Source organism: Megalopta genalis, chromosome 3 (genome assembly GCF_051020955.1).
Source record: "Megalopta genalis isolate 19385.01 chromosome 3, iyMegGena1_principal, whole genome shotgun sequence".
In the NCBI taxonomy this organism is placed as follows: domain Eukaryota; kingdom Metazoa; phylum Arthropoda; class Insecta; order Hymenoptera; family Halictidae; genus Megalopta; species Megalopta genalis.
In genome coordinates this window covers 10,921,331-10,946,428 of record NC_135015.1, presented here as the reverse complement: position 1 = coordinate 10,946,428, position 25,098 = coordinate 10,921,331, and the positions used below count along the sequence as shown (strand labels likewise).

The following is a 25,098-nucleotide window of genomic DNA, read 5'->3' as shown; positions in this document are numbered from 1 at the left end:
GACATAAAGAATCGACTTTGAAGAATCAAATCAATAAATCGCAGTTCAGGCATATTTTTCACTCGAATTGTTTGAAACAACAGTTTTAATACTATTGGTGGGAAAAATGATCAATTTCGAAAAATCATAAAATAAAAAGAATTGCTATATAGAGTTAAAATCTTAAAATTGAATAGATCGGGTATCCAGGCATGCTGATTGCGAAACAACCATAACAAACTTTGGTCGCTTACATAAGGGTTAAAGCAATCAAAAATAAAAAGATCGACGTTGGTCCGAAGAGAGTAGGTTCAGAAATATGTGAAAAATGTGATGCACGCAAATTTGAGGATCGTGGAATCCCCAAAAGCATCTATTATACTTGGCGACTATAGAACGATAACACGAATCCCGCCTTGGATCTTCTACCGTGAAAATGGATCGAAACGATAATATATGCACTATTAGGCACCGTCAAGGGTTGAACGTTTAATATTAACAGTGATTTGAAATTTATAAAGCGGCTTTTGCCGTGGCTTAAGATCGGTATAAATAATGCATGTTACCCGAGAAAAAGAAGGGCAAGGAAACGCAGCTTACCGGAACCAGACAGCTTAGTAGCGCGTCCTCTGCTCCGAAATCTTTTTTCTCGGCCAATCGTTTAATCTCCCCGCATGGTTTCGACTCAAACTGGCCCGTTTATACCGTGTCGCCTTTGCCCGCATGCTTATAGCATCGAGCGTTGTATCCATGCAAATAACGCAATAAAAGGATACGGACACAGCCAAGATAAGGTAATTTACAGTTAACAGTCAAGGTTTTCCGCCGCTTTTCTTACGCCTGTCCGTGTCCCATTACAGACTTCACGCCGGATGCTAACGCCGGAAGAAATTTGGATCTTTAGCTTCGGTTTCTAGCACTAGGTGTGTGATACCAGTAACTATTGCTAGGAACAATATCGTTCTGAATGAGAAATGGTCCCCAATGTTTATTAAAATGGGAGAAATATTGCTCGTTTAACCAGTTATCTGTTTTCGACGAGCACATCCGCTTCTGTTTTTATACCGTATTTTTTTATACGAATTTGATTTTCAACACGGTTTGGACAAGTAAATTCAATTTCCTTTTTACACGATTTCATTCGATTTAGCACGATTAAAAAGTTATTTGATTCAAATTTTAAGGACAGCTATTTCCATTGTCGGCAATTTTCTAAATATATTTAATGCAGTTCATAGGCATATATAATGAAAAATATTTTCCCACATATATGTATACGATGTTTTTTTACACGGATTTTTCTGGAACGTATTTATCGTGTGAAGACAGAATTGGCTGTATACTCGTCAAACACAGCTAACTGGTTAAAAAGGACATAAATACTTCGATATTATTTATTAAGTTGTATATTTTACAAAAGTATTCTATTTAAACAAAATATGACGGAAATCAAACATCTTTACATAAGGTTTATAAAAAGAACGGCTCAAAATATTCTGGGATCCTTATTCCTACATATTCGACAGATAGTATATATTTTTATATTATACAAATTTTTTTACAGAAAGCTGCGGTTTTCAGAGTTATTTAACAAAATATATAGCCATAACCGGTCAACAGTTTAGTACGCAAACATTCGCATATAGAAACACATGATTTGGTTATTCAGTAAAAAACAAACAAAAATTTGTTTATGAAATCATATAATTTTTAATATGCAAATCGATGTACCTTTGTATTTTCTTTGACAAGTTATTATGGCATTTTCATCGGGAATTATGATTTTTGTTACGGACGCTCATATAAACGCCGCACAGTGCGGCGAGGCAGCGATTGAAATATGAAAAGCGGTGCCAAAGCCTGGGACGTGAGAGGAACGGACGGACGATGCTCTTTAAAAGCGGCGCATTGTTCGCGAATTCGTTTGTCCGGCTCACTTTCGCGTCCGGGCTATCTTCTTGCAGCCCATTAATACATGATTAATAGAGAAAGGGCCGCGACACGTACATGAAATATTTATTACGAGTATACGAGGGAAGATTGGAGAATATTTTGCCGGGGGCTGCTATTGGAAGATATTGCTTTCACCAGTGTCCCCGCTGAACTCTTGAGATTTAAATTTGCTATCATGAGCGGCGGGTTATTGCAAAAAATTCAATATGCTCTGCAGACGTTTATTTCTGTCACGATAAAATAACGACAATGAACACGGGAATAACTTTGCACGGTTATCGAATAGCGGGGATCCCATAATTCGTCGGAACATTTAATTCGCACGATACACGAGCTACGTTGGCATTCATGTCAATAATTAATCATTTTAGTGAGTTGGAAAGAACACGATAGCATTTTCTAATTCCTTAAATGATTCGACTGTTATTCGTATTCGATAAGAAATATATTTTTGTCACAAATAAATGAAATCCGCAGTCTTTCTCATTCATTCGAACAGACCATAACTTTTTGAATTGTCATAAATCGAAATAACGATGTAATCATTTTGATTACTAAATAGAATAGTTCTCGCAACGTCGCATTCACTAAAAAGTACCAGTATTAATAATTCGTTGCAGAGTATAATTAGATATCTTAACTTCCGTTGATTATTTCTTACGTTATTTATCTCCTTATCTATGTGTTTTACTACTGCTTGCTTTATTTGGTCTTGTTCCATTCTTATCTATTTTATTCTGCAGCTAAACCAGTTTGAGTCCTCCTAAACTTGTTTTATCTCGCGCGACCGTTTTGTCTGTGGAAAAAATCCACCAGAATTTTTTCAAATGGAATAATTACGCTCGACCGTGTCCTCCGCTCGAAATTAAGCGAGGTATACATTTCCGCCGAATTTATAACACTTCGCGTCTCCCCTTTTGAACTCTATCTACGCGTCTGACCAACGGCAGATCTAATCTACTTACCCGGCACGTCTGGCCAAGGGTGACCTTATTTCACTGGCACTGCTATCTGAGTACGAATGATCTCCATCTCCTTCCTCTCTACCTGTCCGACCGAGAATGATCCTATTTCGTTTCCTGCGCCTTCGCATCCCCCGGAGCCACGTAACTCGAGTTACCCCATCGGATAGTGATTCCATCGGATAGTTAAACTTATCGAAAATTATTATTCACCGTTCGTCTGTACTACTACCGTATGTTAATACAAATCGTACGGGAGAATAGTTCCGCGTCGCCTTGTCGTCTTATCCTTCGCGCGGCAGCATCACGTTATTCTACGTGACATGCTTGGGGCCGGAGAATTAACTGGCTTCTTAATTGTATATCTGTAGATCGCAGAGACGTCGCGGAGCACAGGAGTATGTATCGCTAGGAGCTGATTTTCAGAGCGGCATCGGACGTGATCGGAATCCGAAACGAATTCGTGGAAAGAAGTTCGTTACAGTAACGAACCACGCAAACCTTTCCCCGGGGGCCAGTTGTTCTTAATTTTCTTTCGGTATGGCGGCCGACGATGCTGCCAAGAATTTGTGAATCGGTCCGTTCGCTTTTTAGCGGATACGATTCCGCTGCCATGCAAAAATTCATCCATTAGAACGACACCTCTGTCCTGCAGATGGCCGCCGGACAGATCCGGGAACATTTGAAATGGCATTTCTTGAATTATTATTTCAAATAACGCGTTATTTTATTCCGTGATTATCTTCGTGTCTTTGGTCACTTTTAAAATAACATTGTCTGAAATGTTATTTCAAATAAAACGCGTCGTTTTATTTTATAATTATTTGAGGTGAGTGTGAAATTCTTCTTGGAGATTATATGTATAATGGTGGTAAAAATGAACAGATATAATTTCAAACAGCGAAAAAATTAAAAGAATCTGAGTATTTTGTTGTATTAACTTCATACTTATTAATCTTATTAAGAAAAGAAAGAACTTGTGCTTGGCTCTTATGTCTTGCAATTAATGCAGGCAATTTTTATTTTGCATAAACAGTCTAAGATAAGGGGACTGTTTTGAAGAAGATAAGAAAAATCTTTCTAAAAAAAAGAACTTCACTTTTTGATGAAAAAGTTTTGCTTAAAGCATATTGTTGCAAAGATTGCTTAAAATAAAATCTTTTTCTTCCATATCGTTTGAAGAATTCCATCTTTACGAAAGATAGTTTTGTTGTAACCAATCGATGTAAAGGTTTTATTAAATCAAATCTTTTTGTTGCATATTATTTCGAGGATTATTTCATTTATGGTATTTGAAATGAAGAATGAACGGAATAATTAATTTTATTATTACTTTCGCACAGCAGCATTGAAAATAACGGTTCAAACTGAATTACTTCGAATAGTTATGTAGCGACCAGTCGTGCGCACAAAAAGATCTTTAGTCTTCGTGCAAACGGCTGACGTAATTTATGAAATTCTCCTTCGAAGAAGCTATTTTTGAGAAGACAAGCTCACCACCTGATAGCACAGTAGAGTCTTTCACGATAGATGTTTACACAGTAGAGTCTTTCTAAGAAATTCCTCAATAGCTAAAGAGACCGTCATAGATTAGGAGAATTTCCGAAAGGTACTCGAGGCGGGCCCAGCGACTCAAAGGCCAGGTGGTCCGACGTAGGTGACCCGGAGGAAAGTTTCCACACGTGTCACGTATGACTCATCATCCCCCCCGATTACCGAGCCGTCCCGAAAATACGCAAAGAGCGTAAGGGGCGGGCGGTGAGAAGGACAAAATGAGCAACGCTGATTGGAAAGGCCCAACGCGTGGGGTTGACCAATCAGGGTTGTTCAAGAATCTTACCAGGGCAAACGGCAGAACGAAAGATCATTGTATCGCGACTCGTCCGCAGACATAGTCCGCGAAATAAAAAGAACTTTCTACCACCGCACGCGAGTACACTTAATTACGAACGAACCTACCCGAAAGTTATTTCTTATTTTCAATACAAATGAAATTTGCCCAGATCTGCTATTGACTATTGAACACATTTTACTAGAATTTTACGAAGTGAAAAGTATTGGAAATCGATGTAACAATCGAGAGATCCGAGCATTCAGGAAACACTGACTGCGTAAATAGATTCGGTATTTTCATCGCTTTTCGTATCGCAATCGAAAAGTATGCATCTGTTACGTTCTAATATAATTTTTACCAGCAACGATAATGTGAGAGACCGAAATTGCTAACACGTTTCCATAATAGCCACGATAAAACGATTTAATCCGAAAAGATGTTCCAATCGCGACAAACGAACGTAAAACGAAGCGGACTTGCAATTCCAACGATATACACACGATACACGTGTTGTAATTTAATTCTCGTCGAATAAAACTTCTATTTTCATCTGGAATATGTGAATAACAATTACCGTAGACGCTCGGTTCAATCAATGGAAGACTTTTTAGCGAGAGCAGCGGAACCGTTATTCTTTTCCCGGTCGTCAACGCGAGTGCACGGTCCTCGCCGGGGAAGTAAATTGTTTAATTCCTCGAGTGCACTCGATTGTACCATCAATTTCGTATTATTCCGCGAAACCAGAGGTTCTTTTTCTCCATCCATTAGCCCCGCGAATCGCGAGCAACGGTGGAAGAGAACGAAAACACAAAAAACTGGAAAGCAAGGGAAAAAGAGAAAGAGAGAGAGAGAGAACAGGAAGAACAACAAGAGGAACCGTCGGAAGGCAGGAATCGTTTTCCGACGAGGCGTTTCTTCGTTCCCCTTCATCTCCGCGGAGAAAAGGTTATTCACCGTCTCGGAGCACGATGTTAAGAGCGAGCTCGGCCCTTTGTCAGCCCTTTCGATGTTAACAAGAGGAGCCTCCAGCCCCTTAGAGTCGCGACAGCTTCGACAGATTTTTCGCATACAGGTGCCAATCGATTTCTGCCGCGAAACCGAGATTAGCCATCGTAACCGGGCACACGCGCCACCCGGTTCTCGTTCGAAGGGATCGACGGTAACGAGTTTCAAGGTCCGCGGCGGCATAACAATAGAGGAAACGCTTGAACTTGGCTCGACGGAACGACTTTCGAAGTGCCCGCCCGTAAATCACGCGATTCGGAAGCGTTCCGCGGAGAATCCCCGGGATTATCGTCCGAGCCCGGTCGTTCTCTAAATCAGAACTGTCCACGGACGGTCGTGAAATCGACCGGGAAACGTTGATAATTCCAGGAACGGCGACGCCAACCAAGACACCGGTCGCGCAGTTCGGACCAGAATCGCGAAAACTGCTGCTCGAAAATTCAATCTTCAATAATACGTGCTGAGGATATGCGGACCACGGGAAAGAAGTTGTTTTACACTTTAACGGTCGCGCCAGGGATCTGAAAAATTTCATGAAATCAAAATATTTCATTGGATTTAAATCAAACTGCAAAGCCAAGTTATATGACGTCAATTTTCAACATACTTACCCCGTGCGAAAACATATAGGTGACGCAGCAGTCAAAGCGTTAATAGTATAATTATGATGCACTTCTTTTATTGTGAAATGATGTTATACCGTATTAATCATATAAATATGAGAAATTTTGTTGTTTTTAGAAATGAATTTCAGAATTTCAGAATTTCAGAATTTTGAAAGAATTTCAAAATATTCTTACATTCTCCCCGATTGATTGAAATCGTCGAAAGGAGAGATACATTTTTATTTCGCTTTTCTTCCTTACAATTTCTGTGCATTCTTGATGGAACGATAGCTCTGATCACCTTCATTATCCTTAGAAGTATAATACAGATTTTTATGCAAAATACAATTGTCTGCGCTAATTACGAAATACAAAAGCTACATAGATATTCATTTAATTTCGTAATAATTTCAATAAGTCGAAAATAGTATACTAGTTAACACGTTCCGTGCCACGTGTACCATCGATGGTACACGCTTGCATGTTTACTTAGTGAACTGAACAAATTGTTTACAAGAAATTTAGAACCGAAGAATCAATTTCCACCGCAAGAATGGGCGTTGATAAGTTTTTGTTACGTTGTTATGTGTACGAGAGTTAATAATTGCACGTAATACATCAAGTTTTAGTAAAATATCAAAGTGTGAAGATTCGAGTAAAAAAAGCTCGGCACAGAACGTGTTAAATACTTTTACTGTCTTCAAATTGATCAACTAATGTTTGTCGTAAATGCATAAAAATCCGCAGCCGCTAGCATTCTCTTCAATGAATTAAAAATATTAACAGAAGAAATATATTTTCCCACAATTGTTTCAGGAAATATTCATTTCGTATAAAAAACCGTCTACCAACTAAACTTTTATCCCGAATGAACAAAGTTGATAAATGTAAGGAAACAAGGATAGTTTCTCAACTTATCGAATAAATAGTAGAATCTGATTCTGCGACTAAGATTCTATTCAACATTAATGACGTCAGCGAAGATATGAATTCTGTCCAACTTTCTAGGACTCCGGGCCAATGCCGCGAGTCGAATTGCCGGCTAATCAAATCTTACGGTTGACGAGGGGCCGAATGAAGAAGATTTATTGTAAGCAAATAGAATTAGGAGTTGCGAGTGTCCTGAGTAACCTCTGGCCCCCGACCAACGCTAACCCAACAAGAGCTAACCTGACCTAACTAAATAATTGAATTACAGCCGGCATCTACGCCGTTCTACAGCCCGGTCGTCTACGGAATCCCGCGTCTATTCCGTGTCTCTTCTCTCGCCGCGGTTGCGTCCCGAGTTGCGTTCTCCTCAAGCAACTTCTTCCTATTGCCGGGCGAACGCCGGCTTGCGTGCAACCCAGGAACTTCCCGATCCACCGGAGGACACAGGGGAACGTAATTTGTGGAAATGCTGTGGATATTATTCTCGGATGTTACAGGGGACAAGGAACAATTCGTATTGATCTTTGTCGGAGCTTACCTAAAGAGCTGATAGTCCTCGGTCTGCTCCCGAGGTGGTCCACGAACAAAGCGAATTTAGACTTTGTGCTACGAATGAATCATCCATGAAGGCACATTCCATTCATCAAAAGTAAGATCGCGGCTCTATGCAGGTGAAAACAATATTTACCTCTTTCGCTGCGGACGAATCGTTCGATATACACGACCAAAGTGCAAAGTTTAAATTCCTCTTTAGATACTTTAAAATCACTGGTTTGTTGATGTTTCTGTGGTAGTGGACGAAACTTTGTTTCACGAAACTTCAAGGAGAGTTTATGAACACGGTTCAGAGTTAGTCTTCTTTTTTAGTCATTTGAAAAATAAAGTTGACGTAATGAACGCGAAAAAATGACGACAAAACTAGACATTTTCACGCTAAAACTGCCGAGCTGATCAAAATGACCGGTCTCATATATTTTGTTTCAAAGTTGCTGAAATTATAAAGATTCTTTCACAGAAAATAATTGAATAAATTTCTTAAATCCAAGTATACATTGCGATAAAAATGGTGAAAGGTCTAAATCAGGGGCCTGATTCTGGATTATATCGGTTTCGGTATCGGTTCGTCAGAGCCGTTATTATATCGATTCTGTAACTAAAGCCTTAAATTCAAAATATAACCGACATGTATGACCGAAATCTGGAACCGAAAAATAACAGTTATAGAATCGAAACTGTACCGACATACCTCGTAACGATTATGAAACTTTTTTTGTTCTTCATAACTGTTTCAGTTCCAACTTCGTCATTAACCCGAGAAAGATAACCTACGTCGCAGAGGCGCCTGCGAAGACTGTTGATTTTTGTTAATTTTTCATAGAGGTCTAGTGATTTAAGTTTAAAATTACTTAAAATATAAAAAAATATAATATAAATGCATTTTATTTTTACAATAATGCCAAACCTTTAAGATGACTAGATTAACTTAAATAAATATCCATTGTTAGTATAAAATTGACGCCTTAGAAAAGCATGCGCCTCTGAAGCGTATGGTTATCTTTTACGTACGTTGTCATATGGTTATCTTTCTAGGGTTAAATAACATTACATTTTTCCGCGAGAAAAGAACATCTTAAAAATAACGATTTTGTTCAAAGACGTAAGCATAGATGTCTGAGACATGTAAATTCTGTCGAATTGTCTTAAATCATGTCCTAACATAGTGCAAAAGTTCGTTCAAAAATTCTATTATAAATTCTAACAGATTTTCATTATACGAATATATTATCTAAGATATTTAGAAGTATACTACATGTTCCTCGAACGAAATCCATAGAAGAATCATTGTCGTCACGTATAAAGTCAATAATGTTTCTTAGAATTCAAGGATATCACGTTGCGCGATCTAAGATAACCAGTTTCCGGTGCTAAGTCCCTGGAGTCGTCGGTGTCGAGTCTCAAGGCACGAGAGTCATCAGCGCCGTGCTTCTCGTTGCCGTGTCGCCAATATCGGCTCGGAAATCTGCCCTCGCTTACGTTGTGTTTGGCTTTTGAATGCTTCCGGTAGCTTATTTCGAACGTGCACGTATCAACGTGAAATTAACCCCCGAGGGACATCGCGTTAGTGCGACTCCTCGTCGCCAATAACAATATTTGACGCGACTGTCAAAAAGCTATACGTACGTCTGTTAGTGCCTTCAAATATACACCGTTGCCCAACAAATAGTATTTGTCTCTATCATCCGCCAGTTTTCGAGAAAAATTCGACGCCTTAAAGTTACAACAACAAGAATGTTTTATGTCTCAAAATGTATAATTAATATTATTATTATTATATATATTATATATATAAAATGTAAATGTAAAGGTACTTCTCGTTATATAAATATATACTTCTATATTTACTACTTCTCGTTATATATATATATATATATATATATATATGTATATATATATATATATCTTTCACTTAGAAGAATATCTATTTCTTGAGAATTTTTACTTCTTATCGTGAAGAATCGTTATAAAAGAGTTTTTGTAATATAGTTTTAAATAGTTTAATAGTTTCTATAAAAAAATAAAGAGTTTCATGAAAACAAATTATTTTAGAACATTTAGAGAAACTTTTACGATATAAAGAGATCTACTAATAGCAAAAACATGAAAATTATAATTACACGTACATCACCTTATTAATTGATTTTGTTTACATTTTTATTTACAGCTTGGACATAAATATATGAACATTCTATTATGTAATACATTGCTTAAAAAGGTTACAGCATCGACGAAATTTGGATAAAAATTTCCGAATGTCGAGAAAATCAGTCGTCAACAGTTCTCCGGGAAAGAATTCGTAAAGATCGTTTAATCTTAGAGCCGCGCGAGAACGCCACCTTAATTAAAAGAGAAACCTCATGAATGCCGAATGCCGAGACCATTTCCCCTTTTTATTTGGTACGTACTTCACGAATGGCCGAGTTCTCTCCCTCGGGGAAGTTCGGCTATCGATTCCTGTCCATTCGATGAAAGACATCGACGTGCTTGCTTTTTAAACAGCTCGCCGGACGGCCACGCCGATTCTGGACCGACGTCTGACCGATCTCACGGAAGCGGCACGCTCGACCCGGGCACTTTCCTATTTTTTCTTTTTCTTTTTTTTTGGACAAGGCGATTTCTCCAGAACTGAGAAATACATGTTCGAACGTGCATTCCCTTCTCGCGATCGCCGGCGCAACAAACTTTCCGCGCGTACAAGCTTTCCCGGCCGTGGCAACTTCTGCGCGCCGGTTTCGATCCTGTTCACAGTCTGGCACACTGTTTCTGCGTAATAACACGTCGATACACTCTGTCTGTTTTGGTGCGGACGTGCGCCGATCTTCACGTTTCGCAGACTGTCTCGATCCCTTCGGAACGTTCCACCGTAGGAGAATTTTATTTGGCCGAAGACGACGTCGATCGACACTTGCGATGTAAATCCCTTGTTACTGTGATACATGGAGCAATTCCGGAAAGATGTGCCTTCCTTTCCTTTGTCGTCTAGTACGACGTGTCGTAGATCAAGAATGCTGTTTTATTGGTAAATAATGTTCCCCCAAAGCGAAATGAAATTGATGTGGCAAAAATATGGAAAGTAATCGTTCAATTCTCGTGTCAATATCCAGGTACCTATTTCTAATTTTTTTTGAACAATTCTTTTCAATATTTAAAAAAAAAATAGCGAACAAAATTTTTACAGCTTTCTGTTTGCTTGGATATTTATAACTCGATTTAAATTTGAGGCATTACAGTATGCCTTGAAACTGTAAAGTACAATGTCATTTAACCTCGTAGAAAACTTTGAACTTTTGAATGATTTTCTGTTTAAAATGTAATTTTGATGAATTTCTACACACATCCAATAAGTAATAGAAAATTATAAATACTTGAATGAATTTCTGTTTAAAACGTAATATTAATGAATTTCCACGTCCAATAAGTAGTAGAAACTTATGAATTCTTGAATGAATCACTATTTAAAATGTAATTTTAATGAATTTATATATATATATATATATATACATATAATAATTAGTAGAAAATTATGAATACTCCAATGAATTTCTATTTAAAACGTAATTTTAATGAATTTCTACATCGAATAAGTTGTAAAAATTTATGAATGTTTTAATGTATATCTGTTTCGAATGTAATTTAGCTGAATTTTAATATGCCATGAGTTATAGAAAATTATGAATTCTCCAATGAATTTCTGTTTAAAATGTAATTCGATAAAATGTAATGAATTTCTACATCGAATAAATACACAGCCCTGGATACTTAATAAACGGCATCGTCGGAATCAAGAAATTGCATTTCCCCATGAGACCTGGAAAACTGAAAACGAAGCTTCAGAGGCTGAGACAAAAAATTTGATGACACCGGCCCTGTATCACGTGTAAGGCATCCGTATATCTCTTTGTTGGAGCGCGGAAGATCCCAAGCTCGTAAATACCGCGGTCCAGGGTGGGTCACGCAATAGCCTGGCTCCCAGTATTTATCACGGGCTCGTTTTATTGTTTTATCGTGTAAAACACTCGGATTTCATGTACGTAAGCGTAACTAAACACGTATCTCTACTTGTTCCAGAATAAATGAGAACACCACGAGGTCCCAGTTTTTGGCGTACTTCAGCTTCTCGTCCAAAGTGAGCGAGTCCGTTGGCTTGCCTGTAAGAGGCGGACATCCGGTGAACAATACTGGTGAGACAACACTTTTACATTTAATAGTACGTCCCGTTAGCTCGGCGGAATTAAAATACCGGCTTGAATTTTTTTCATCTAAACGGAATCATCCTGTTCTCCGTTTAAAAGATTTATGTCATTGCAACAATACTTTGAAAATGATTAAATATTTTTAAATATTCAATTTGTCTGTCGAGAAACGATAGAAATACAATTAAGCGATATTTTTAATGTGTTCGTTTGATGAAGGAATTTATTATTTTTCGTCGAATTCTTGAATTCTAAAGTTTATGAATTTTTCAAGAATATCAATTCTGTGCTCGTAAGGACCGAGTATTGTAGTATTTTTTAAATAACTTTGCAAACGCTTAGCATTTTTTTAATAGCCAATGCGTAAGTTAAGATTCCAAGGGGAAAATGATATGGGGGTAACGCAATTTTTTGAGAGTAACAGAAACGGTGTGTAATGATCGTTAGACAAAACATTTTGAAAAGGAACGATTTTTTGTGGAAACGTCGGAAAAACAAGAGCCACAGGAGCCACAGGTGCAAAGGCACGGTAATACGGTCGGTAATAATATCACGAACGAATCGGTACGCAACTTGCCCGGTTTCTTCCTCTGATCATGATAGCTATGTGCAGTACCGAAAGGGTAGTTTCGAATAAGCAATCAAACATTGATCCGCTTAGTATCTAGCCGCGCCATTGATATCTTTGCCTGTTTGTATTACTCGACGAAATTATTATTGAGGAAATATCCAACAGTTGCAGCTTTGAATCTTGACATCAAACGTCTAGGGATGACATTAATATCTGCACCGAGCCACGATTGATACAAACTCAATATCATTAATACAGCTCCGACGAATATCAACCAAATCTGATCCGCTTACTGGACTACAAACATGATCCCGGTTAGATCATTTATTTATAAAAGCTGATCAATTTTGCTGGAATATTAACACTTTGTTATTATTATTATTATTATTATTCATAGTAATTGCTTGAATTCATGCATTAACAGATCGATTGTCGACTTTGCAATCACAAAAATTAGATAAACTCACATTAATTTATTCAGCAAAAAAAACTTAAACGTTTGTGACGTTAATTACGATATTGCGTATATGGCGTATTTGTGACAAAAATTAAAGTCATTAATTTGCGAAATACTTTTCTACGATCTCCAATTCATAAAATGACGAAGGATAGAAGTTTTAATTTTCATAAAATCCACAGTTTATTAACCAATTTCACTACGATTTCTTTCACAGCTTTCTTGTCTCCGATAACTTTAACCTTCACTTTTACGTTTAAATATTGATAATAGAAGAGTATAATCTCGATTTAAAAGATGCGAATAACATCCACACTTACTGAATTATGTATCAAATCTTCGTAACGAGTCGAAACTAGGTAATTAAAATTTATCATAGTGGGTGGTATTTTAATTCTTTTATATTCTAAACATCCTAGCAAAATTCAGTTTGTTCGAATATATTACAATAGAGATAAATATTTAAAGATACACAAAACTTAGTGTCCGGCGCGTACTGAACGTGTTTCATAATTTCCATAATTCATCGAGGCAATTTTAATTCCTTGTATGACTCAATTTCCTTTACTGCAAGATTTTGACAACAGAAGAATCAAATTTTGCTCCGCAATATTTTTACTATGCTCACTATTGGAGGAGATATCGAAGTGGCCGGTTTAAAAAAAGACACCCTGTATACGGAATCTTCACTGCGCGAACAAAATGAAACGAATGATTAAGTCTGTAAAAGTAATTCACTTGCTTAAACGCTGAGACGTTGAAGGACAAGTTATCCGGGCTGTTCGTAAGTTCGAGGGGTTAAATCGTCGCCGCTCGGTCCCGAACGGGAGCAAACGAGAAGGACAGATGGTGTCCTCGCTTTGCCAAGGATAGAGCAAAGGGAACAAGTCATTCACTGGTGACACAGTTGTGCAAAGTAACTCCGCCATCTCCATCTGAAAACTTCCGATCCATTTTGCCCTGCAGTCCCTTCTGAAACGAAATATCCGAGCCGGTCCGAGGGCAAGAAAAAAGAAAGCGTTGCGTAGGCAGCAGGAAAGACAGAGGCGGAACTTCGAAGCGCCTGTGAGAGGAGACAGGAGGGTGGTATGGGGCAGAGGATGGTAGGAGAAGTTTTGCTAACGGACCGGGGGGGCCGCGATATAGGCGTTCCTTTATCCGTCGGAGCGAAATCCGGGAAGAAAATGTGCGAAAAGGCTCGGGTTTCGAGAGCCCTCGTGCCCGCGGAACGTTTGCACTCGACGTTAATTCCAGAACGGTTGGGAAAGCTGGTCCTAGACGTTGGCAGAGGTGGAGTAGAAGGTCGCGAGGCGGCGGGTTGGCTTGATACGGGGCGGTGGACGCGCGAATTTCCTTGCGCAAACAGAGCGGAGGCGTAATTTCTCCCTAGTTAGGTCGAAAATTATGCAAGCTTAAGTGCAGGACAGTCCGGGCTTAACCGAATAAGGGCAAACGCGGAGACATTTCGGACCCCCACCATCACCGGCGAATTTAAACGTACACGGCTGAAGCGATAACGACTCCTGGCCGAACCGGTGCGACCCACCCTGGGACAAACAGCCATTCCAGCTAGCGAAAAAATCAAGAAATGGCCCCGCAAATGTGTCACCCAGTTCGGAGCAAGCCGCTTCGAACGTTCTTCGGGGCATATTGTGTTTTTTTTTAACACGTTCGCGAACGCGATCACTGTGACGCAAAATGACACGAATGCTATAATATTCAAATTTATAAGCCAGATCACCATGCATTCGATTCTATATTCTATATATACTTCTTGTAATTATTATGAACCATTAATGTAATGGCTAACTGGTTCATTGAGTAACTTCATTTTATTTGGACTTTTCTTTGCGTCAAAATTTGATATCAAAATTTGGATATCGCAATTATCTATCGCAAATATCCTGCCCGAATGGCCTTCCTTAACAGATATTACTAGAATCACTAGTCAGACTATTGGAAGTGCGGGAACACGGGGTAACGATCGCAATCTTCTATCGGCTAGAATCGTAGTTCGACCCACCGATTTCACGGGAACGTCTGCGAATCGGTAGTTTGAAGAGTGAGCCCCGCGATATCGATACCCTCGGGGACTCGACCGCCGTTCGCAAACCACCAGGTTGATGAAGGCTGATCCTCGCCGACAATTCAGTTACACTGCGGCCCCGGCCGGCCACGGATAATTACCGCGATCGCCAAGTTTCACGCCGCGGCGCGGCGCGGCGGCCGAAATGTCTGCGAGTTACCAGATAGTAACGATTATTTAAACGGCTCGGTACATCCGGCGAGAACCAGAACACGCCGAATGAGAAGAACTTCCGAAGCCAGATCTCGCCCATCTGGTGGAGCATCGCATTTGAATTTTATTAGATTGGCGTGCGTGGAATTGCCTTCTCGACAGCTGGAGTTTACGCGAAAATATTTTTTGCATTTTAATCCTCGCAGAACGGTGGCTGCGACAATTCTTGATCCACAGTATTTAAATCGTTCACTTAGTTACTCAATCTTCGGCAATAAAATACGATAGATTACTGTTACATTAAGAAGGCTAACAAGTCTGCAAGGAATATCTTGAAAAATGTATTTTGAAAGATCGCAGAATAAAGCCGTCCCAGGGTTAAATATTGGGTCGTCTCGTAAATCGCGCTCGATCCAGCTGGACCGATAAGAATCATTCTTATCGCCGGAGAATTTTTGCAAGATCCGGAATTATGTATACGAGATAAGTTTTTAAAGTCCAGCGACGTTATTCGCCCTACGTTTATCATTTCAGAGATTTATTTTACGAGACAACGTAGATCTCATCCCTAATTGATGCATCATAAAGTTATTCTGCCAATCCAGATTTATCTTCATTTTTCTTACGATTGAAGATGTTTGGCGTTTTTTGCATATATCGCCGCGGCTTAACCATTTTTACGGGATCAGGAAGGTTTCACGCGAAGACAGCTTCTTTGAAACTTTTTATTGCAACTTTTGGCACTTCTTTTCTTCTCTTTGCAGTCTATTTTCGTTTGACGATGTTTGGCTAGGATTTTTTTTTCATACATTTCGATAGAAAAAGTTAAATCGATGATTTCAATTTTTGTAGCATTCAAAACGAGTGAACTCCGAGTATAATTTGCGAGCTTCATGTTGGATAGTTTCACACATCATTGAATAATATTTTATTATTTTAGAATATAAATATGTTTTTTAATGGCCACATATAAAAATGAATTTATTTTATAGAATTATTAGAATTGCTTTGACGGAAAGCTATCAATTATAACTGTTTTAGCTACTAATTTGTAATCGTTCGTGGCGAAAATATACTAAAAGAATTCTCGGAGATATCTTGAAAATTACGGGAATTACAAAAGTTTGAAGCCGAGAGTTTCAATTCGGTCGAAAATCGCGCCGCTGTCAAGAGTTCAAAGAACACAACTTACAGTTTTAAAAATGACGAAACTCGGTTACGGAGGCTTGTAAACTCGCTCAGCGAAACATTCTAAAAACATCCAATCCGGCATTTCTCTTGCACCGAAAAAAGAATTCAGAAAAATCAGCTGCATACTTTAAAAACTTGCGCAAGTATTAATATTTTGATAAGTCGTCGTTATTTTATCTTTTCTTCCGCTGAAAGAATTTGTACGCTCGTTAGCGATCGTTATATTATCCTTTCCTTAACCGAGAGGCTTTTTACGCTCGTTAGCGATCGTTACTTTATCTTCTTGTTAACTAAGGCAGTTTGCACGCTATCTCGTATCATCATTTCATATCTACGGATAACAATGACCGAATGGAACGCGAGCTCGCGATCGATGCATGGAATTGGTGTGACATGCACGAACGTTTACGAAAATGAAAGTTTCACGTAGTGATGAAAACAGTAGTTAGGTGTGGTAATTGAGACTTCCACGACCCGCGTGCCTAGGTAACTGAGGGTTCCGCGGGTTAAGCCGTGCCCGTTAGGAAAACGTCCCACGTGTCACGTTTTAGTTGCAGCTGGCGTCAGCCCTGGGCTGTTGACACGCTGACATTGACTGACACTGTGAATGTTAACATTCAGCACCCCATAATAAAGCAAGAACATTCCTTTCGCAAATGGCGAAGGGTAGTTGGAACGCGTGGAGTAGCCGCCAAATATGGAATTGTGTTATTTTTCACACGAAATCTACACGAAAACTAGGTAATCGTGTTTCTGTTTGCCGCTGTTACAAAACTTTTCGATGCACGAATTATTCGTACATATTAATTTATCATGTTTATTTTTTACGCCTTTTATCGTTAATATACCTGCACGTAATATCGATACGTATTTTATTTAATAAACGAAAATTGTTTCTTTTTCTTTTTTTACGATAATAATTATTTTTGAAATTGAATTTTTATCTATTTGTGTATTAAATTTGAGATCATCGCCAAAGGGCTGTGATAAATGAAACAAAAACAACTGTTTTCTGTTCTCTCTGAAAATGTTTTATCTTTTACCTGTGCTTCGTGTTTGGAAAACAATTCCATATATGTTCCACGTTACCATTTTTTTTCAAATTTCTTTAATACCGACGATTGTTTATAATATTGGCAATTGAAAACTGTGACTGAATAAACATTTTTCTTTTATTGTGATTAATTCGTACGAAAACATGCATGCTTGTTTATGCAAACAAACCTTTGGCACCGGAAAATAAAATAGTACTCCGCACTTGGCGATATTTCTCTATAATTTCTAGAAATTTTCGCGTCTATTTTACTGTGCTGTATAATCTATAAATTTGTATTTTCATGCAGAAAATAAAATACTGTTTAAATTTCCATTGGTGATTTTAGCGAATTATGAATAAAACGAGACTGTATTACATTGTATCGTAATTTGGGCAAAAATATTGGTTGCTTTAACAATTAATCATTGGAGACGGAAGGTTAACACGTTCCGTGCCGAGCTTTTTTTACTCGAATCTTCACACTTTGATATTTGATTAAAACTTGATGTATTACGCGCAATTATTAATTCTCGTACACATAACAACGTAACAAAAACTTATCAACGCCCATTCTTGCGGTGGAAATTGATTCTTCGGTTCTAAATTTCTTGTAAACAATTTGTTCAGTTCACTAAGTAAACATGCAAGCGTGTACCATCGATGGTACACGTGGCACGGAACGTGTTAATAACTGATCTGCATAAAATTGTGCAAAAATTTTTACACCAAGCTATCGAAAATTCGATGTAATTTTCTCCTCTTAGCGTATATCGAGTTAATTACCAGTTCATTTAAACTTGATGTTTTTTTTATTCTTGGTATTTTATTATAATTTAAAAAATTTTTAATTCTGCAAAAACTGTTGTTCGCAGCCTTGTACAGTATAAAGTATATTAGTATAAAGTTATTTGTAGAGTTACAAGTATCAAGAATGCAACAACAATAGTCGCGGTAGAAACTAACTATACAATTACGCAGAATAAAAACGAAGTACGTAGGGAAGTACGCGGTTATTTAACGAAATTCCTCATTTCGCCAAATTATCCACGTCCACGGAAGAAGTCGGAGGAGCAATAAAATGAGGTTTTTTTCGACGAGGTAATCTCTGGGATTATTCTACTGCCTGATTAAAGACCATTCCCATTCTACTGATCTTGTATGGGTCAGACAGTGTTCTGCCTTTACTGCCGGATTAGGGACCGGTTTTATACTTGAACCCGTTCCATACGTAATCACCGCAATCAATACTATACTTTATGCTAATTGTCTGAACATTTTCTTCATTTCGTAAATATAACAGTCCGGATTTCTCTTGAAATATTAATCTTTTATCTATATTATCCGATCGAACGACCAGCTTACCTTCAACTGCAATTACATCCACCGAAATTACTTCAACATTTTGTAAATGAATTTTCCCGTTCTGCTCGATTAATCCTCGCCGGATATTTCCTGCAACGCATTGACATTAACGTAATTCACTAGACCCGCATAAATTTTATACATCGTGCCGAGGGTCTTTGTATTGTCATAGCGATTTTGTTCGCGAAACATGATCTATTACGAAAAACAGATATATCCGATAACGAAACAGCGTTTGCAGGAAACCATACGAATCGATGGTTCCTGTGAACATCGCCGGGCAACAACAGTTTATCATTTTACCGCACCGATCAGTTTATAAACCGATTTGCAAAATTCCTGTTATTAGGGAGACTCCTATTCTTCGACCACGATCGATCAAATTTTCGTTGTTCGCACGTCACGGGAAATGAGAGGTCGTCGCAGTTTCGAGGAGAGGTGATCATGATTTTAATCGATGCATCGAAAGATATAGACTCGATAGCATGCTAATCAGGGACTTAAAGCCGATACAATTAAAGCTGATACAATTTTATACATTAACCCTTTCCACTCGAGTGGTGACTCTGAGGCACCATTAAAATTTATGATGTCACGTTCTAAAATAATTTTTACATTAGCAAAGTTTAAATTCAAAAAGATTGTTAAGAGCGTAACCGTTGTGTCAGTCACAAGAGTCAATTTCATATGCATAAAATGCACTTTATCATGTAAAATAAAAGTACTATAAGTCAGAAAAATTATTTTAGATTTACAGTTGAAATAGCTCCGAGTACAAAGGGTTAATATGAAAATGTTAATATGATATGCATCTACCGGCAATTCTTTTGGCTGCACATTTCATTGTTCGTAAGTTTTTAAGATAGTTTTAGTTAGATATATTGTTACGATATTTCTATGATATTTTTATTTTATTTCGTTATCTCAAAGCCTCTGGCAACCGCATCGGAATCGATCAGCAACATTATACGCATACGATGCACCAACTATTACAAATTGCAATACCCTATTCTTTCCTCTCTGTGATTAAAGATACTTTGGAAATTGCAATGAAATAGGAATACGAAAAAAATTGCCGATGTATACCGTTAAAAACTTGCAAGTATACCGGTATTTTTATACAATAATACGACATCGCACCGGTATTTTCGTGTTTCGATTTCTATAAGGGTTGCGCAGGTACAGCCGAAAAATGCCGATAAAATAGCGATATCGGTATTATACCGATAGGTGTCCCTGCTGTCAATTACCTCACCGTACTGTATTTCGCATACATATTACTTACACGCACATCGTGTACCGAGGAACAATGAATAATTTATGGATGCCGAAATTGAGCCTTACGCCGTCGCCGGCCGTGTTCGATCGATACGCCGGATTATTAACAGCGCGCCAAATTAAACTTGAACCGCCAAGTAGAAAGGAGGATGGCCGGAACATTTTTTTTCCATCCGGCTTTCCAACGCACCAAACCGAATTATTCTCTGGGAAAAAGATGACACGACGAGGAACCGTCCGGCATTTCGACGGGGCTGCATTTTTACGGTCCAGCCACTATCTTTTTTATACGGCTACCTATTTCCAGCGTACGGACAGAAGGATACGGGACCATTTTACGACGAGACGCTATCCGACACACAATTTTACAGCAAATCAAGCAGTAAGATATCGAACGAGATGCACCGGCACCGACGCGACGACGGCCGGTGTTTCATACGTCTTTTGATACTGTGCCCCTTCGTTTAATATGAAAGTCTAGCTTCGACCTAGAATTTTCGTGACGAACGTTCACGAGAACCGTCTGAGTTTAAAGACATACGACGAAACCTTGATTGCCAGAAACTCTGGCATCGTGCAAATACTGTCATCTTATTTTCAACGAATTCCGATAACGAGCAACGGAAGCAATTAAAGCAGACAATTACACAATTTTCTAGAAGAATCGGGAAACAACAAGCGCGCGTCTATCTGTAATTCTTCGTTGAAAACGGATTCCGCACCACGCGAAAGTTGTACATAAAGCCGCAGCAGTCACTTTCTCCAAGTTTTCCCGGTCTCCAGAGCCTTCGGCGAGTGGAATCGAAGCCTAAATCGAATTCCGCGCATGGAAGTTGCAGGAGATGAAATACAGTTCCGCGGCTCGATGCAGCGAGAATAGCTCCGGTTGGCAAAGCGGCGAGAGAAGCGAGCGCAGTTTTAATATCCGGAAGTAGTAATAAAAATGAAGGACGCGACGCGTCCATCGCAAACGGACCGTAACCACGCATTATTCATTCCCGTGGCGCTGGTACACAGGGGCTGGTACACAGGGGCCACGACACACGTTCCAGAGGAACGGATTTAAGGTTTCCTTCACAGGGAAGATGGTAGAGAAGCATAGGAGCGCTTCTATCGATGAGAGAGCAACGGCGGCGGCGTGCCGGAATGAAGGGAAGAAAGAAAGAGCGAGCGCTCCACGTTCCACCGGTCTGGAGTAGCAATAAGAAAGGTAGAGAGCGGATGAGTCCGCGGTGGTAAAAGCAGTCTGGGGTGAAAGGCTGCTCCGGCAGCAGCCAGCTCGTCCACGTATAACGAAACGACAACGGTTCTCGATTATCCCTGGGAGAAACGCCGGCCCCTTCCATATGCGCGAGACGTACGATTTCGGAGCGGGACGTGACTCCAGCCGACGGATGAACAGCCTTTTTTTGGCAACCGAGGAGGAGGCTGGCTGGCTTTATTGAGGTCGCGCGGGAAACGATGGACGAGACGACGCGACGGCACAGAAAGACAGACGAAAACGAAAGAGAAACGAACGGAAGTGTCGCGCGGTCGACAAACAGATCAATCGCCTGGCTCTCCTTCTTTCTAGCTGTCTGGATCTGCTTTTTTTCCCCTCGGCCTCTTTTTTCCCGAGCTTTCGTTCTCTGCCAGCCGGGCTGTTCGCAAGGGAATGGCCACAGCCGAGCGAATTTTTTGGAAATTGATGCAGAAGCCAACTTTAGGACTCAGGGCCACTTTCCAGCCACTTTTCAGCCACTTCATCAATCGATATTTTTCTATATGTCGGCCTTTTCCGATTAGATATCATTTATCGAGAACGGGATGCTGTCGTGATAAGACATTCTGTTGGATTTATAATAAGGGAAACTATGTAAGACCTCCTGTTATGAGAATGAATATTTAAGGAATGTTCACAGAAAACAATGTAAGCGCCAAAATTGAAAAATTTCGATTTTTTTCGACCTTTAAGCTCGATGAAATTTAGGATAAAACTGCCTCATACATCTCATATAGCAGTCGGTGTACACCTTTTAAAACAGAATGATTTTTTTATAATTGCGATCTAAATTTTCTTGAGATGTTGAGGGGATTAGTTCACTGGATAATAGCTAAAAAATTGTTTTCGAAAATTGCAATTTGTTGGGATGATACGTAAAGCGATATTTTCTTAACTTTTTTTATCTGAGCCGACAACGGGAATTTAAAAAAATGCCTTTTGTAGATATCGGTAACTTATGCGCATACTGAAAATTTCGTCGAAACTTTAGATACAAAGACACGTTGGCCCGATTTCGAGAGACGACAAGTTAATTAACAAGCGGGTAGAAAGACCGGGAAGTACTTTGCATGTTCCAGCTGCTCCAGCTTTGACACTGTCGTAGTTAGGCGTACTTCAAACTGAACCGTGGATCTTTGACTATTTTACCCGCTACTGTCACACTAGGTAAAAATGTTGTAACAAACAATATTTTTCTATTTCGAGAAAAGCGAGAGAAGAACGAAATTAATAACAAATTCAATATACTTGGAAGTGAGATGTCGAATTTTAATAAATAAAACGATGTTCTACAATGTTCAAATTATATTCTCAAACTTTCAAGTCTCAATAGTGTTGCTAGTTTTTCAGTGACAATTGTTTGAAAACTGAATTGAATCTGAGTGATTCAGTATGACATACGTGTTTCGCATAGAAAGGATAAGACCGAAGGATTAAGTATGCGTGAAGACTTAGTAATTAAAAGAGAACGTTCACGACGATAAACATCGATTGAATTTACATCCTACTTTTATTCGTGGCAGTCTTATCACTTCTGTAAAATGTTCTCCGGAAATAGAATCTAATTTGAGATCTTTTTAGGTCAATGATGAAAATAATTTTGACTGGGATAGTAAACAGCATCCTGAATCTTTCTTTGTTCAGCCAATTAGTTAGGCCAGTGCAGTGCGTGAATATACGCAGTACAGTGCGAGAACCATGTTTTAATTAAATACGAGATTATATGTTAATTGAAGGAAGGCTACCTCGATAATCGTCTCGTAATCATTTTCATTTACGCGGGAAACAATTGGGAGAGAAACAATACGTCCGTTAGTCCGGGGATCATGGAATATCCCATCTAATTATCTGTGTTGCTTTATTAAAGAGCGAGAGAACGCTGAACAACTCTTGCTTCTTTTTATTTCGTTTTCTAACGAGATACTTCAAAGTATGTTTGTGACGCGTACAGTCAGCGTAGAAACGCTGGTAATCGGATGGTAAAATCGCTGTTTTCAAATTGTACCAAACGATTTAAATCTTTGTGCGTGATTGAAATTTTTTCAATGATTTAAAATTACTGTCAATGATTCAATATTCTTCATCGTTCCAACCTATTGCAATTTCGACAAATATTGTTTTTAGACATTGTCTAAATCAAACTACTCTCTTCCAACATCTCGAAACTTCAAAAAAGTTATCAATCATTAATTTTAAAAAAAAGTTGTTCGATCTTAAAAGGTGTGCAAATACTTTTTACACTGATTATAGTTCGTTTTCTTCGTTCTGTGTATAGTAATTCCAACGTACATACATATATCTGGCAATGATTAGTTCTGAAAATGAAACTTCATCGTAGTATATGCTACAATAAATGATATTTCAAAGGCCTTTTATGCAAAGAAATCATTTTATTTTCGAATGATACCGTCAATTTAGAAATTCCAGAGTTAATATATTTGTTGTGGTAGTATTATTACACTCTGCACATTCGACGACCATTATCAGTGTGTATATCACATCTATATACTTTCTCCTCGTCTTCTCGAATTTTTCCATTCCAGGTTACTTCCCATAACTTGCGTGGTAATATTTTACGTTTTTAATGTTTACTTCCGCGGTCTCTCGCGTGTCACCGGCTGACATCGCTCTTAATCTCTTTCTTAAGCTTTCCTCAACATTGTTCCCTCCAATTATCTCGTCGACCATCTTGTTTCACGTCTTTCCCTCCTCCTGTATTCTTCACTTTTTAAGGGAAGCGTCATATTTTAAGCATTCTTAAGTCCTTAGACTTTTTGCTACCCTAAACAGCGTTACAGACATAAAAATAAATTGTACGAATGCTTCATTGTCTCACTGCTGTGCAACATCAGCTATAGTTTTGTTAATACTTAACATATTCTTAAATCATTCGACGAAGCTATTTTAAACGCTCTAAGAATTAACCCCTAACTCATTACGATTTATTTTCGAAGAAAATAAACACGTGTCACGTCACGAGATATTGACATTAGATACACTTATATAAATGTAAACATCATTTAATTTGTAGTAGAACAGATTAATAAAGTAATGCTAATAATAAATAATAATTTTGAAAGATATCCTTTTTAAGCTACAATGAAGCTAAGAAAAAAATTCTTAATATCGTGAATCAAATTCACGAACGTATTTTAAATTCCTTTTCCACATTGTTTATTTTCTAATAATTCATTGTAACTGTAGCGACACAATTTTCGATCGATAAATTTACATGCTGCGTAAACATTTAAATATGCGGCTGGCGTCGCCCGTCAAATTCGACTTTGGCACAGAAAATGTTTGCGGGCGAGACTCATTTCCACTTAACATATCTGAAACTCGAGTCCCGGATCCACAGAAAGATTCGTCGCGAAATAAGCATTGTGATTTTTGTTTTATAAATAAATTCAATTGAGAATCGATGCCGCGACGCCGGTTCACGGTTGAAATCAATTCTGGCGCCAGTGCCGGAAACGAGAGAAAGATTCCCTGGAAATCATAGAGAGAGATTTTTCCGGGAGAGATTGGCTGAATTCGCCGATGCGACGAGTAATATTTCAGACGTTCGCGCGATAGCTGGCGCGCGAAAGTAGCCAAAGTCGGTCATCGTCGTGCCCCGGCTAAAGCGGAGGATCATTTGGTTGGATCGCGCTGTTTTAGGTGGGAGCATCTGGGCCAGCTGAA

The 25,098-nt window shown here is 38.7% G+C and overlaps 1 protein-coding gene across 4 annotated transcripts in view; it reads left to right on the top strand.

The window, feature by feature from the left end:
- LOC117229670 (uncharacterized) overlaps positions 1-25,098 on the top strand; it is a 447,677-nt gene that overhangs the window by 282,739 nt on the left and 139,840 nt on the right. For all 4 annotated transcript variants that reach the window (XM_033486300.2, XM_076520036.1, XM_033486299.2 and 1 more), the window contains one exon: positions 11,895-12,007. In XM_033486300.2, coding sequence (XP_033342191.1) covers positions 11,895-12,007 — 113 coding nt within the window. The remainder of the gene's footprint in view (positions 1-11,894; positions 12,008-25,098) is intronic.